Source organism: Pavona decussata, unplaced genomic scaffold, assembly GCF_977016875.1.
Source record: "Pavona decussata unplaced genomic scaffold, jaPavDecu1.1 SCAFFOLD_87, whole genome shotgun sequence".
NCBI lineage: Eukaryota > Metazoa > Cnidaria > Anthozoa > Scleractinia > Agariciidae > Pavona > Pavona decussata.
This window is the reverse complement of record NW_028145504.1, coordinates 4,851,241-4,868,341: the sequence shown is the minus strand read 5'-3', so window position 1 is coordinate 4,868,341 and position 17,101 is coordinate 4,851,241. Positions and strand designations below refer to the sequence as shown.

General features: G+C 37.0%; 1 protein-coding gene across 1 annotated transcript; it reads left to right on the top strand.

Annotated features, from left to right (window-relative positions):
* Positions 1-8: 8 nt before the first annotated feature.
* Positions 9-14,654, top strand: LOC146474952 (tumor susceptibility gene 101 protein-like). Its single transcript, XM_085116694.1, has 10 exons — positions 9-158; positions 1,349-1,433; positions 5,336-5,401; positions 7,205-7,368; positions 8,401-8,620; positions 8,837-9,144; positions 10,576-10,668; positions 11,381-11,517; positions 12,521-12,623; positions 13,216-14,654. The coding sequence occupies exons 1-10, from the start codon at positions 126-128 to the stop codon at positions 13,306-13,308; spliced, it is 1,302 nt and encodes a 433-aa protein (XP_084972820.1). The 5' UTR covers positions 9-125; the 3' UTR covers positions 13,309-14,654.
* The last annotated feature ends 2,447 nt before the right edge of the window (positions 14,655-17,101 follow it).

Sequence of the window (17,101 nt, the reverse complement as noted above, 5' to 3'; positions counted from 1 at the left end):
GTCTATGTTATAATTGGAGGGAATGATGTCGTTCGCGGTCGATTTTTTGCACTGTGGGGCAAGTTTCCTTTGTGTTTAATTTAAGCCTTTAGAGACGGTTTGCTACTAGTCAGATTAAAATTTCAATGGATGGAATTTTAAGGAGTAAACTTGTGACGGTTAGTACAACTTCGATATGTTACGATTTGTACATGTTCTCGTTGGTACATGTACAGTATAGCAGAAGCTTTATACCCGAGCTCGAGCTTTAAGTTTAAGGTGCTTGATGCAATTCACTTTTAGCTCATACTGTAAACTTAATAGCAACTCGGATTTCAACGTAAGCCTACAGAAACTTGTGTTTTAGTTGCATTCCAGTATTTAGTTTAGTCCTAAACTAAAACGAGTTTGTACATGATTGTATGAGTGCTGTAAATCATTCACAGATTGTGGACAATCTCAGGATCGATGCTTTAGCCTTACTTATATATTTGCTGACATAAGTGAGCTTGATTCCAGCATATCCAGTTGGTGAAATAGAATTTCATCCCATTTTACGTTATAAACTTACTAAACTTACAAGCTTCATAAGAACTGGCATTTAATGCCACGTCTTTGCGCAAAATGATCGTTAAGACCATGTTCACACTAGCAACAGAAGCAGAATCCGAATCACAGTCAGAATCAGAAGAATCTTCTGGCCTACTGTGAATCAATATGACGGAAGCAGAAACGGAAGCCTCATTTTCATTCAAAGGGCAGAAGGCCACCGTGTTTTCCATTCTAAATCTCACATTAAGGGATTGGTAATGAACTATGTGATTGGTTTATTTTTCTGCTTGCACTTCGGATTCTGCTAAACCAGTTCACATTTGATCACAAGAGACGGAATCAGAAGTGGAATTGAAAGAAAAAGGAAACATTCTGATCCTTGAGATTCCAATTTTGTCAAGCTTACAACAGCGATTCCGCCTCCATATTTTTGTTCACACTGGAGCAAAATGACCAGTACCATTCAATGCCAGTTAACTCTGATTTTATTGATAATTGATCGCCATCAAATTTTCATCAATTGGATACCATAGGTACAGTGTGGGGTCTGCAAATAAGTACATTGTACTTGTTTTAATTGCTTATTGAACATGATTTTTGCATGTAGGTTGCATGTGTCCATGTTGATTAATCACTAAATCATTATGGTAGCAGTCAGTTTTAGAAGTTCATAAATGATTTCATTTAGGAAAATTAAGTCTATCAATATTGTGTTAAGGCAGTTAATGACATTGAAGAAGGATTAATATTTATAATTAATTATTTGTGGAGATTGTAAATTCCCAACATGTTCTTCTCTTTTGTTTTGAATTCACAGTATAAGCATGCGGAATTATGTCGAATGGACTGTGCAAGAGCACTGCATCGATACAATCACTTAAAACCAGATAGGCAAAAGTTTAGTAAGTAATATGTTGCATCTGTTGTTTTCCTACATACTGTTCAGAGAGGGATGTGTGCCCCACTGCGTAATTAAAAATTAGTGGCCCAATGGAATTTAAAAAATAAGAGCAGGGAGAAATAAATAATACATGTATTGAAAACCAGTGGAAAATTATCTTGGGCCATTGTTTCCTTTTAGGTTATGACTACTGTAACTAAATTAAACATTACTGATTTGTATTGTACATCCTTAAATTAGCTCTGTATTGATCTACTGTATGAATATTTTGTCCTAATTTAGTCAGCTAGGAAAAGAAATATATTGGAGTTTTCCTGTCAAACAAACCCTCAAGCTAGCTATAAACTAAACCCTCTAGAATTATATCATTTAATATTTAATATCAACTGAAGCAGTCAAGTCTAAACAAATAAAGTCTAAAGTCAAGTCAAATCTAATCTTAGCTTTAAACAAAACCCTCTAGACCATTTATTTAAGGTTACCCTATACCTTCAGAGGTGTCTTCATAGGTGTCTCGCGTCCAAGTGATGTAGCGCGTCCGGTTTAAACTGTAGATACCTGAACCCTTATATCAAATTAAAGCTCACAGAGCCGGCTATCAAACTAAACCAAGAATTTTGAAATAAAATGAATTGCCGAATTTTTAGCACTGTTTTCTCGAATCAATTTTTTCACTTGGGGTAGGCACTTCAAAGAGCTAAAACTCAAAAGGAACTTGTTAGTTTGCCTTCAAATTTGGACAATAGCTAGTTTAACATAATAATATAAACAACAAAAACTTGACTGCAATTTTTTTCTTTCGAAATACTTTTTCTCCGAGATCGATTTTAGTACAATAACTCCACATTTTTTTCATCCTATTTCGAAAATGTTCTATAACTTTTCATTGCGATTGAATATGGCAAAACGCAGACACACTTTTTTAACGCTTTGGGTCCGGAAACTGAGAAGCAAATTAAATTAACAAAAAACAAAATAATTTGCTTTGACTTGTAGCTTTAAAAAGGTAATTCGGACGCTCGCATTTAGAGGTCGTGAAAAATTCGACAATTTATTTTATTTCAAAATTCTTGGTATAGTTTGATAGCCAGCTCTATAAGCTTTAATTTGATATAGGGGTTTAGGTATCTACAGTTTAAACTGGACGCGCTACATCGCTTAAACGCGAGACACCTCTCAAGGTATTGATATCCTTAATACCAACTTAACATCACCACATGACAACTTCACGTCGACTTAAGTGTGTACCCACGTTTTGTGGGTCGTTAAGTATTCATATATTCATGCTATTGTTTAGACTCATTGCCGATTCATCGGTGTTCGCATCGGATGTCACTCGGGAATGTAAGACAACTATAGAAATCGGAAGGCCCTTTGAGGAAATGTGCGACAATTTCCTTTTGTTTATCATCTGAGAACGAACAATAGCTCAGTTCGATTCACAAAAAAAAACTTTTTAAAGCTGTCAGACTGCAACTTTTCTTTGATAATCTCTAAACTTTTAAAGTTTATTTTATGCTTATGATCAAGCACGCGCTTATCGGAACGATCTCGAATATCAAACGTAAACACGGCTGTTAATATCAAGAACTCAGGATGCTCAGCGTTTGCAGTAATATAAAAAATCCAGGCCTCATTTGATTTATTTAAAGAAGAAAGTGAAATTCACCAAACAACTTTTTTACTTTGTAGGGAATAACTTCAACAAGACGCCTGCTATGCTGGCATTACGCGTGATGCTGGGGCTGATTCATTTATTCCAACAGTATGCTTCGCCGATTGATAAAACTATCCTTGCTAATGGAATAGTTTGAGTCACGATGATCGCGTTACGTTGTTTCCCTTGTGTTACGCGACTCAGACTATCAGCGGAAATTTGTGAAATTTCATTACGATAATGTAAGCTTCTGAATGACCTCTTTTCAGTCTCGTGTCGTGGTCTAAGACTGTCAAACAAAGCACGATTCCTTCGCCAGGAACTCACCAATTTCCACCGTTTTAAATGGCGGGTGCTTCTTAGAAGTTATTCTTTCGATTTACCGCTTCAAAATGGTGAAATTTCCGTTTGAAAACGGCACACTTGAGTCCACAACATGTTAACAATATGGCGCGACAATTTAATCTGTCTTTAATAAATATATCAAATGATGCGTTGACGTCACACAGGTAGGGGTGAGTGGGTCCCCTCCCTCGCGATATAAGCGACAAGAATGGATTTTGATTGGCCTGCTGTTGTTGAAGACAATCAGAACAATACATCCCAAGTAGGAGAGGGGACAGTTTAATGAATAAATTAATGCACCAATTTGTGGCTACGACGAAGAAAAAAAAAAAAAGAAATCGACCCGTTTTTAGGCACGGTATGCCCCCTCAGGGCATCCCGCGTAATAATTCAAAATCTAAACGAAAAGGAGCAGTCGGCTGCGGAACTGTCAGACGGCACGTCGTTGAGAAATCTCGACCACAGAAACTCATTCAGACCACATTTTACAGCTGTCAAATCGACCTTCTCGTTAAAAAAAATACAAATAAAAAAGAAACGTTTTCGGGATGAAATTTCGTTCAGGACTCTCTGCAATAATACATGTACCTTTGGGAATTCACACACGCTTCGAACGAAGACGGCTTCGCATAAATTAACTTTGCAGTTCGAACTACCGATCAACAAACAAACATCGAACTTCGGCCTACATTGACCAAAAAGAACATCAAGAACAAAAGGATACGATAATAAACTCTGCCGCTCGTGGTCGCATAATTGCGCTATTGTTCCATTCCTTTGAAGTCGCTTTAGGTCCTCATCCATAAGATCTCACCTTTTTCCAAACGAATGAAACCAAACTTATTCAACACGTTTTCGGTGGCTCCGAAGTGAATGCCCAAAGGACTAAAAACGAGCCTTCAAGCTACAAAATCCAGCAGTTTTTCCCATTTCTGAATGACACACTTAAATCGGTGTGAAGTTGTGACCACCTTAATATCAACTAAAATTGAATTATGAAGTCTGTTTAGTCAATTCTATACTTACATGTAGCTATGAACTATATACCCTCTAGAACATTCATCAAGTCTAAATTTGAGGCTGTTAAAAGCTATTCCAATTCAGTGTCAAGTCTAGATATCAATATTACAGGATCTCTTCCCATTTTTTTGCAATATCCATATTTTTTTGTATTTGTCATTAATATTACATAGTTACCATAAGAAGCTTCTTTACTTTACTTAGGTTGTAATACTTCAACATTTTCTTCATTGTTGAGATCTGCTTTAAAATGGGTATTTCTTGGTTAGCTGAAGTAACAGAAACTGGGTTCTTTTTAGCTGCACCTTTATTTTTTTTTTCATAAATGTGGAATAAGAGGTATCATGTGACATGCCCTGTTATGGCTTCCAGACCATGACAAAAAAAACATGGCAGGCACAAATACAGCCCTCTGTTGTTACAAGTTTTTTACTTTTTTATTTTAATATTTATTTGATCAGAAGCAATTTACTTACGCATGAACAAGCAAAATTTATAGTAAGTTGACCTTTCAACATCATCATGACCCGTAATCAAGACTACCTTACAATTTTATTTCTTTTATTGTGCTGTTAAAAATGAATTAGATCACTCATCTTGTGTTGAAAATAACAAACTCTGATATTAATTTTTTAAAGTCCATTATCCAGTTTGATTTTTATTTCCGTTTGTCTCAGATTGTGGTAATGAATACTGCTCAAAGGAAAATAAAAATTAATTAAACTGGTTGGGAAAAACTGAAACCAAAACAAATTTAAACCTTGGCCTGGAATGTACAAAGTAGCAAGGAACCTACCTAATTATATTTTGCATGTTTTTCATCTATGACATGAGAACCCAGTTAAATCCAGTTAAACTTTATAATTTGATATTTTTTACAGTGCATAACGATGGCCGTGAAGTTGAATTACTGGCCCTGGATGGGACCCTACCCGTCTCAATTAGAGGTAAGACTGAAAAATCTAATCTTTTTATTACTGCCTCATCAAGGTTTTTTACATGTAGATCTTGCCAACACTGATGTTTCAATGCTTTTAAATGCTTGTACACTTTTCATCCGTAGGAGACAAGGGTTTCATTAAAGGCCACTGGGCAGTCTGGGCAAACAGACTGTCTCAGTGTAAACAACTTTGCCTGGCTGCTTTTAATTAATAACACCTCAACCTTGTTTTTAAATAAAAGACCTTAAGTTGTGTATTTTTACTGAACATGGGGTTGTTTATTACAGTTTTGCACACTGGATGAATGCTTGGAAAACTTCTGGTCAACCTAGAATCAACCAGTTACACTACCATTTTGAAAATGGTATAAAACAATTGGTTCATGTCAGCTGTGCATTCATCGAGATGTGAAGCACTTGGGAAGTTTGGAGAGCACTCAAGAAGCTAGAGTTGCTCTCAGCTATGCCTCGAGCAACTCTTATCCGTCTTTCGTGCGCTCCAAACTTCCCACATGCTTCATCTTTCGATGAATGCACGCTGACGCATGAACCAATTGAAGGGCTCCGTGGAAAAAGGGCATAAGTGACGATTTTACCTTTAGAATTCAAATTTATCCAAAAAGCGGTCTACTTTGGTCTACAGTTCTGTTTTCTTGTCAGAAAGTTTTGTATTCAAATATGGAACTCTGTTTCTGACACAATAAAAAGTCTGTATGCCAAATAAGTGCGAATTTAGAGAAATTGGGATTGTAAGGTCACATTGTTTACACCTTGCACATGGCGGGATTTGTGTTTGATGCTCCCAGGGGGATTTGGTAATTGAAATGAAACATTGCCAATGTGCAGTCATCACTACCAAGGAGGCATTCTTCGGACAACGTTTCGACCAGTTCCTCTGAGCTGCATTTGTCACTTTCATAACTTTTCAATAGACCCATAGATGTCTTGTGTTTACAAACTTCACTGAACAAAAGCCAAACCAACTGGCCAGTACGTTACGCAAGTTGTTTATCAAGACTGCCTTTATCTATTTTGGGCTTATTACAACCCGCAAAATAAAACCATGATGTCATCACAAATGTTACTTATGAAACAACAACCAGTGCAACTAAGCACGGCTTGTGGGAAGTGGAAACTTTTAGGCTACCAAAAATTTGCAAAACGACAAGTCTGACGAGGACAAAACCTGTAACAAAATTACCCTTCCAAGCGCGTTCACTGATGAACAAGTAAACGAAGAGTTTCCTGGCAAGCATCACTTCCCACATGAACATTGCATAAGGGGGAGGGGGGAGGAAGAAGTAACTGGGGTAGAATTACAAAGGGAGAAACGATAAGTCAGTGGTTTTTTGGATGTCCGTGTTCGGTTGTCATTGCATAGGGGGAGGGGGTGGGAGGGAGAAGTAACTGTGGTAGAATTAAGAAGGGAGAAATAGTAAGCAAATGGTTTTTGTGCTGTTTGTGTTTGGTTTTCTCAAGGAGAAATCAGTAGGCCAAAGTAGACCGTTATTTAGAGAGATTTGGATTGTAAAGGTGAAATCGTCACTTACACCCTTTTTCCACCGAGCCCTTCAATTGTTTAATAGTGGAACTGTTTTGCTTTGATTACTGCGCGAACGAGGAAATACATGTAGCACTGAGCATTAATCAATTACTTCTAAATTAACTTGCAAACTTAAAACAAGACACAGTATTCAAGACATCCATTTGTTATGCTTTTGTAGTGCTCACTTGTGTGGTACAGTAATAATTAAATTGGATAAAATCTAAAACTCAACTGTAGGAATATGTTGTTCTTTTTATGTAATAGGTGTGACGTACAATATTCCAGTGTGTGTCTGGCTGCAAGAGAGCCATCCCTATGTCCCACCACTAGTGTATGTTAAACCGACAAACACCATGGCCATCAAGACGTCGCATCATGTGGATGCTAATGGCAAAGTCTATCATCCTTATCTTCATGAGTGGAATTATGTATGTTTAGTTATACCCAGCATGAAATAACATTATTATTTGTTGATATCCACCAAAGGATGTGGATTTGGGGATCTGTCCATTCTTTCTTTTTGTGAAAACATTAATTTAATTTGTGAATTACATGAAGCATGTTTTGCAGTACTTAACACGTAACTTCTAAAGTTTAAACCTTATTAACAAATTTTGCATTTTACACTGCATATCATCATGTAATCATATTTTTTTATAATCAGCATTTGGTTACCATAACAAAGAAACAAAGAAAGTAGATCTAAATCCACAAATTAAAACCCATGGTCATGACTTTTTGAACTTTTTCCTGGAGAGTTGTGATCAGGCTTCAGACTTAAGACATCAAAAAGTGTATGTAATATGTACTTTAAGTTGGGCTGAAAGCTTAGTGGCACTTTCCCTGAGTATCTTCTGATGACAGGCATTCAAAGGATGCTACTGAGATTCCTTGTTCACTAAAATCTGTCCTTGTTGTTAAATTATCAACGGTCTGGCGCCTATCTATCTACTGAGTGAATTTAAACATGCCCAACAAATCCACGCCTATCAAACCAAACAATAAAACTTATTGCGACTGCCCTTAGCCAGAACTAAGTACCAAATACCAGGGCAGTTTTAGGATCAATAGTGCGCATGCTTATAATTTGCTACCCTCTGAAATAAGATTAGTATCTGACTTCAACAAGTTTAAGTCACTTGTGAAGCAATTTTTCAAGTGCCAGTGAACTCAGTTTCTTTGAGCTATTGTATGATCTATTTGATAGTACTGTTGTTGTGTGATCTGTTGTATTGGATTTTACTCTAGAGTCTATTTTATTATTTAATCACGACTCTGTTTAAACTAGCTTCTTATTAGCTAAATCAGATGCTCCTGTATGAATAAATAAATAAATAAATAAATAAATAAATAAAATTACAAAATGCAATTAAAGGTCCAATTTTATAAGATAACTGAAAACTATATTAAATTTTTATAACTGAAGATAACTGATAACTGAATTTTTCTTCTTTTTTCAGCCAAAATCTGATCTAGCTGCATTGCTTCAGATTCTCTGCTGTATTTTTGCGGAGAACTGTCCTGTTTTTGCAAAGCCTACACAACCCCAGCCACCAGCTAGTTACCGACCACCACAACCAGGGTACCCCCCTGGGTATGGTGGGTACCCCCCTAATCCGGCAGCATCTACACCCTACCCTGCAGGAGGACCGAGAATGCCGATGCCGATGCCTATGCCAGGTACGTATGTCTGTGACAGTGCAAAATAAAAAGTAGAGTGGCTTTCTATTACTATCATAAGTGTAAGTGTTCTAAGATCAGAACTACAGCAGTCTGACAAGCACAAAACATTAATTAAAAGTGGATTTTCCACTGAGAGTTACATTGTATAAACATAGTCAGATGGTGAATGTGAAATTTGTTGAAGTATCTACCAGTATCTCTTCATTCACACAGGTACCAGCCCTGGAGCATCAAGTGGAAGTAGACCTCCTTATCCAACCTACCCCACCCCTGCTGGTACTGGCAGAGCTCAGTCTAATCCACCATACCCAGTCAGCCAGCCAAACTATTCTGCGAGCACGCAGTCATCTTTTCATAGTCCATCCAGCTATCCTCCTGCCACACGCACAAACTTGGTCACAACTCAAGCCTCAACAACCTCCAGCAGCAATTTGAATGATGATGAGGTAAAAGCCTCACTGCGATCTGCTGTGGAGGACAAAATACGAAGAAACACAAGAGCATTATTTGAACAGGCACAGGTCAGATAATGTTTATTATGAATCATAACTCTTTTGAGGTCATGAGTTCTCACATTTGATGTTGAAAACAAATTCCTAATTTTCCTTTTGCAAAATACTGAGAAAGGTACAGAGTACCACTGAAAAGTTTTGTTCTTGATAAACGGCTTTTATGTGTACAAATAATTATATAACAAACGTTACCACAGGAAGAACTTCTTCAAGTTCAAGTTTAAGTTCAAGTTTATTCAAAAATTCAAAAATTTAGCGAAAAAGAGAGACTGGCTCGCAGGTAGCAAGAGCTAATCTAGGTGGGCCAGACTTACAACTGTTTAAGGATAAAATTAATATTATTACAGTCATTACAATCATAGACAGAACAAATAGAATTTAGGGGAGGTAAAGAAATCACAAGTAAAATGAACGAAAAACAAAACTTAACGAGTTGCAACTAATTGCCGAGACCTATTTTTTGTACTATAATAGGTGTTTCAATCTGGTCATTTTCATTTACCAGAATATTGAGGAGAAGCTGGCGAATTTCTCCTTTTAATTCTTTGGTAAATCTTTTATACGACGTGGTATCGCATTCCACAGTCTTACGCCAAACGCGAAAAAGAACGTTTGCGACCGGTATTTCTAGTCTAGAATTTTGGACGTAAAACTTTCCAGAGGTGGATGAACGAGAGTTATATGAATGGACATTGGAGGTTTCGAAACAGTTTCAGGATGTTTATAGGCGTGTTACTATTATTAATGTCGGGCATTATTTTCATTTTAATTAACATAATTTTAGGATCTTCATCTAGGCACAGTTGTACAGACTCAAAAGTTAAACAGTGTAGTACAGCACACAAAAAACAGTACCACACTGAATGGTCACACTTTAGGATTTCAGCCACAGACTCAAAAGTTAGAACCACCTTCTACAGGATAATAATTATACAGTATCACAGGACAGTTCTGTATGATAAAGTGTAGCTTTCATTTGAATGGTTGCACTTTAAGCTTTGAGGCACAGACTCAAAAGTTAGAACCACTTTCTATAGCATAGTACTTTCTATATGCTCAGTAGCTTTCATTTGAAAGGTCACACGTTAGGATTTCATGCTCAGACTCAAAATTTAGAACCACTTTGTACAGCATAATAAAGAGCACCTCAGGAAAGTAGAGTAGCTTTCATTTGAATGATTACGTTTTAAAATTTTAGCCTCAGACTGAACTGAAAGTTAGAACCAACTTGTACAGGACCACAGGGCAGTTCTACACAACAGCTTTCATTTGAATGGTCACACTTTAGGAATCAGTCCATCCTATTGGACAAACTCCAAAGTAAGAGCTGCCTTAAACGCTCATAGTTTCCAATATATTATTACCTCACCAGCTGATCATTTTAAGTTGTTTTTTATTCACTTGTTTGTTCATTTTGTTATATTTGTATTTTTTTGACAGATTGAATTAGATCAACTGAACAAAACACAACTTGAGTTAAAACAGGGAAGTGAAAAACTTCAGGATATTCTGCAGAAACTGGAAAAAGAACAGGTAAAATTTAAAACACTTTTCCTTTGAATCTGAATTTGATGAAGAAAGTTCTAACTGCCGGTGGAAAAGTGGTGCACACTCAGTTGCTTTAAGGATTTTATGAAAGCATTTTATGCACAAACTGATGACTCGATAGTGTACAGTTGGAGCCCGGTATTTTGCACATAGGTCGGACCACACAAAGTCATGTCTTTTTAAGCTGTGATGATATCCTGCCGCCGGCCCTCTGAGAATAGACACACGACTGTAGCCTTTCAAAGAGAGAATAGGTTTACCGTGCAGATAAATGGTCATAAAACTCTATTATAAAACTATCAGTTACAAGTACGACTCAGTGGACTTGTCTTTGTGGATAATTTTTACCTCTTGGCTAGATACTGGGATTTCACTGTGACCACTTGCCTAGAACGTGGAGGATAAATTAATGTGTTAGTCACTCGTAATAATGCATTTGATTTTAGGATTAGATACAATTATACTAAGCCACATTTGTAATGACTGTGTTAAGCAATAGGACTAAATGAAAAAGCCGTAAAAACACCAGGCTTTCTTTTTGCAGCAGTGTAAGTTGCGTGCACAACTGCCATGGTTTGTCATTTGTTAATTTTTAACTATTAATAACTTTAAAAGCATAAGAGCAAAAGCAACAGAGTCACTGGAACTTATTACTTACCAATATTATTTTTTCGTTTAATGTTCTTTTTTTTTACAGGCAGATGTAGACAATGACATTAAATTGTTAACACAAAAAAATGAAGAAATCACAGAAGTTGTATCTCAGTTAGAAAGCAATTCTGATAAACTGGAAATCGACGATGCAGTTGTGACGACGACGCCTCTTTACAATCAGTAAGTGCATTATTCTTAGTAAACGGGATTTCTTGTGTCATTGAAACTTAGTCAAATTGGTAAAAACACTTTGACCTACACAGCCAGCAAATCTTTGTTGGGGAAACAAATTGAATCTACCGGTGCCATACAATGGAAGAAGGCCGTGGGATAAGTTTCCATGCCTATAATTGCTTAAAATAATTACCACTAGACTAAAAAAGCGGCATCAAGATATTTTTCACAAATTAAAAGCAGGCAAGGAAAACCCCGACAGACTTTTGAACCCTCTACAGTTGTGGCTAACTTAAGTCGAATGGCCGCACTTTGAACGCAGACACGACGCAGCTTGGGTACACCTTGGACGTAGTCTGGACGCACATTGAGGGCACACTGCACTCTTTTTGAACACACACAGGATGCCACTATGGGCAATCTTTCTCGTACAGCTAGTGTCGTTCAAAATGGCCGACCTTTCTTCTTCTCGCGCAGGCAGATGATTTGAAGATCTGTAAAATGAAAAACAAGTCTGACTGAAATTTAAGTTTTGAAAAAAACCTGCCTATCTGAAATTGGGGTCTACATTTTAAAATGATCAGTCCATTTCAATATTGCCTAGTTTTTGCCATCCTTTATTTTTTGTCTCCATTTTCCCTTGCTTTCTATGTTGCTTGCTATCGTTTCTTGTCCACTTTTTCTGATGTCTTCCGTTTTTACTGACCAATCACAGTGTAAGAAATGTTTGAGTTGGAGTTGTCATTTTGCCCTTTCGACCTGTAACTTCGTGGAAGCCCATAGTTATTGTCCAGCTTAAATAGAAGTCATAAGAAAGTTTTAAACAAGATGTGAATATGCTTTTGACAGAAGTTAATAAAAACAACTTTTGTCCAGTAACAAGTTGTAGGTTGCGCGGCTTTGCAATTCACACCCCTTTTTATTTAGCAAACCTTAATAATATTCACGTCACCGAGTTCCGTGTTTTCTTCGTAATGTTGAAACCTTTTTTTTTCTTTTGCGTCTTCAGAATTCTCAATCTGTTTGCGGAGGAAAATGCTGTTGAAGATACAATTTACTATCTCAGCGAATCGTTAAGAAAAGAAGCAATAGATCTAGACGTTTTTCTCAAGGTAACGCTTCAAAAGCTGTTTGACAACTGTGCGCGTGAGCGCTAAAATAGTTGTTCTATGTAATATTTAGTAGTTGGTTATTTGTTTATCTATTCACTGCCCAGTGGTACGTCAGTAGAACGAATGTAAAAGAGACAGGGCGTAATGTCTCTATTATATAGAGCGACAGGAAAATACTTATGAATGTATATGATTTTGCTTTGCATGTACGACCACAAAACAATTTACGGCTATTTCTTGGGCATGATATTAAGGCTGATATATCATGGCCGCTAAGCCAATCAAATCCCTGGAATTGCATTACACAATTATCCATTTTTTAATAATATCGTTTCTCTCAAGAGTTAGTCACTCCCATGTCGCGACGCTTTGACTGCTTACTGGATTAATAATATCAACTGGTTATTCGTAACCACTTGCATCACGACAGTTGCCGTCATGCTACCTTATTCAGTGTATTTGTAAGCTAACGAAACATATTTAACTAACAAAGGAGGGTTAAGTGTTCAATGTACAGTGTATATTATAAGAGGACATGAGTGACTGTGATGAGAATAGTTCAAATTGTTGTCTGTTTTTATTTCTTTTGCAGCACGTAAGGACATTATCACGAAAGCAGTTTATGCTGCGAGCTCTTCTCTACAAAGCGAGAAAAACAGCTGGATTAAGTGAAGTTGCGGGATAGAAAGAGGAAAATTACCTATTGCAGAGATTTAGCATCACTTTTACGACAAACGTGAACGGCAGGAATGTCCAAGTGAATTGATTCTGATTTTCCGCTGCCATTTCCACCACGTTTGCCAGCTGCCGTTTGCGGTTTCAACGCCAAGAGAAACGTGCATTTTACGTGTAGCTCACGAATAAAATTGTACGTATTGTACGCCGGGCAGACGACAGGTGGACGCGTGTTTGCCGTTTGCCGTGGAACGCGATGCTAAAACTCCATCATTTGTTTAGACTATAGTCTGTATAAACAAACGCTTCTTAGGCCCTTTTTATTGTTTGTGTGTTGTTATCTGTTGTTCTTGTGGTTGTGGTTGTTTTCTATCTTAAGACTAAAAATTCTTTTGAACTATCTACTTAAAAGTGAAGCTAGTTAGGATACTTGAAATGCAAACAAAAGAATTTTAAATTGCCGCCCATTTTTGAAAAGGGTTTATAAAGTGGCTTGATGTGTCTGTAGGAAATCGCTTATTGTTTTTAATAAGCTTGAGAGCAACAAGAGATAGGCTTTTCGCATGGGCAAGTGCGACAACTCAATTATTGAGTTTTCTTTTTTGTTTCATTGTACAAAGTGGTGATAGTACTCATATCTCGCTTGGCGCTGTGCGCCTTGTTGACATCGGGCTTAGCTAAGAGTCCGCGTTGGCCTTACTCAAGCAGAATGGTCCACAAAAATTTCTTCCGCTGGATAAGGGTAACGCGGGCTCTGGGAACGAGATTGGAGTTTAGTGTGTAGATGCAAAGCAAATGGGAAAAATCTGCTCGCTAATAAAGAACAGTTCTATTTCATAAAATAATTGTTAAGCATAGTAGTCGCGATATGGTTATAAAGATAGAACAAATTAAAAGATGCAAAGCTGATCGAACAGCGTGTATTTTAATAACCGGAATTGCCCAACATTTCGGTTAGACAAAAGTAACCTTCTTCCGAGGCGAGAAAAGCTAAGTGAAAATGGAGACAAACGTTTACAATATTTAAAATGGGATAAATAAAAAGATGATACATAAAAGGTAAACAAGAATGATTGTAAACAAACAAACAAAATTTACGCTATAACGTTCCAAAACCGAAAAGGGATATAAATATGAACACAATAAAAATGTGAAGGATTATGTACCAGCTGTTCGATCTGCCTTGTATCTTTCAAGTTGTTTAATTTAGTCCACTGCTGATCCTGATCTCCTTGAAGATTCAGGAACAAATTGCTCCGGTTTGTAGAAGTGGTCCTTGCTAAGTTTATAAAGTCATTAAAGAAAGACGCATGGATTTATGTATTGTACTAATTAAAATAAAAAGGTGTTCCGTGATATAGTCCTATTCTTCATTTCAAGTAAATACCGTTGCGTACCTTAGTAGATCATAAAGACCCTAAGGGGCTTGTTTGACTTCCCACCTCAAGAAGAAGGGTGATGGGGGTGGTTTTTTTAACAACCATAAAAGAAGGGGTAGCTTGTTCCAAATCCTGAGTTTTGAAAGAAACCAGCTTTTTAAAAACTCCTACTCCACAGCTAACCCAAGCTAACACTGATGGGTCATGTATCAGAAATACGATTTCACTTCCATACTTCGAGGAACAAGTTTTCCCGCAAAATGACTGAAACGTGATTTAGGTGTAGGCAAATATATACCCCTTTAAAGCCAGTTTAAAATTGTCCTACCCACGTGTTCTAAGGAGTAAACGAGAAAAAACCGGAAATGCGATCAACCGTTTTCTATTTTCTGCCCTCTCCTCTTTACTCATTACCAGTCTCCCACTATACCGTAGTTTCCGCGAAAGTTAAGTTGAACGGTGCTTACTGATAGTAAACGTCTGTGAAGGCATTGTAACCTTCAAAACCTACAACGTCAGCTGCAACACCGCGGAGCAATTGTATTGTTAAGTGCGGAATTTCGCTACCAGTGTTTATTACAACGTGGTTCATTTAGTGAATGTGACGCGCTAAATTTGGGCCGAATTGTAAAGCATCTCAAGCAATCGCAATTGCATTACAAGCTGCAACGATATTAAAGATCAAAATTAACTATGAATAACATGAAACCTTTTTCTTTTTCTCTTCTCTAGCTAATAAAATACGGTCAACGCAAGGTGTGGTTTACTTTAAACTGACTTAAATACATGACGTCCACCATGACATAAGAAATGGACAGCTTCTACGGAATCCTGGAATAGCGACGTCTTTAAAATCCAGTTAAACAATTAGTTGACAAAGATCATCTCATGTCTACAGTCGACAACTATTTCTACCAAACAATTTATGGCCTTCGGTTATGTTTTACTGTAGTTTAAAATAAGCAGAGAAAAGATTATCCATGATTTGTAATCGGCTTTCAAACAAGAAAACCCTAGTTTAACCACATCCCTCTTAGTAATATATACCCCAAACATTTTATTTTTATTTATAGGGTAGCGAAGAATTCCATTAAAAAATCTGAAGACATATCGATCTGGACGAATTGAAATAAATCACTCTTTTCCCGTCAGTACAGATTTCCTTTCATCTGAAACTGCTACTGTTAACTTTATTTTTGTCGCGGAGCTGTGCTAAAATTCCTTCGCACTGCCCGAAGGAAATACATTTTTGGTGTATTCAAAAATCAAGCTATTAAACAGACATTTTAAGCTCGCCTTGGCCTTGGAACACATCATATTTTTCTTTCAACTGGAGCAGCTTTAAATTATTTATAGAAATATCTTATTTCTTCTTTGAGACGGTCAAGGACGCATCGATTCAGAAAAGGGGAAAATATTCTTTGCCATACCGCCTTGATCACGATGAAATTAATGACGTGAAGAAAACTAGCGTATTTAATTAATTTCCTGAATATTTTTTTAATCCGCGACCTGGACACATAAGAATTGTGTAACATCATTTTTGTAACATGCCTATATGCCGCTATAGGCTAAGGACATGGAAGGAAAAAATTCCTTTCTCTCCCTTGAGAACATTTTGACATGACAGAAGAGCACAACATTTTTTTTATTTGTTTTTTTTTTTTTATTATTATTATTTATTTTTTAAATCCCTTCGGTGCACCACAATGATCTGGACATTAAGCACAAAATCAGGCTTCAGTTTTATTTTATTTTGTGTGGGCTACAAACACACTCCGCATAGAAAGAATTGTGACCCTCTTTCGTCCTGCAGATTGACCATTTTTCTTAATTTCGTTGCCTCGCTGAAATGACCTTGACGAAATGTTAAGCTTACAGCCTACCCTTTATTATAACCACGCCGATATTGGCTCATTTCATACATTCAAGCCGATCCCAATTTCAGGAGGAGACAACGGTTCATTTGGGTGGAGATCTGTTCGGAGGGGCCTTAATCGCTTCAGATATCCGGATTTAGCAGTAAAGAAGATCTAACCCTTTATTCGACAAAATGTCAGTTAAAATTTCGTAACACTGGAACACTAATTCCTTTCGATTTCGAAGGGGCGACTAACGTACTTAAAAATGCCACAAAAAAGGTCAGCTAGCATTTTTGTTAACGCAACACAAAAGCTCGTAAATTCCGGAATAAAATTCCATTTCCTAAAACTTTCTGAGACATCCAAAAATTAACGATAAAAACCGACGTTTCGGTGTCTTCATGACGCCATTGTCAAGGAGAAATAAATTACAGAGTCTGCGGCAAGGTGTAACAATAAATTAGCATCGTTAATTTTTGCATGTCTCTGCATTGACTTACTTGACTTAGTTCCTTATCTCCTCTGGGAGAATAGGGCCGTAATGTCTCTGCATTACCAAATC

Bases quoted from the DNA above. Each gene is read 5' to 3' on its own strand.
- LOC146474952 (XM_085116694.1), top strand. From the start codon at position 126: ATGGATGGAATTTTAAGGAGTAAACTTGTGACG. The intron at 1,434-5,335 runs GTAAGTAATATG...TATTTTTTACAG, and splicing joins ACCAGATAGGCAAAAGTTTA to TGCATAACGATGGCCGTGAA. The intron at 8,621-8,836 runs GTACGTATGTCT...TCATTCACACAG, and splicing joins GATGCCGATGCCTATGCCAG to GTACCAGCCCTGGAGCATCA.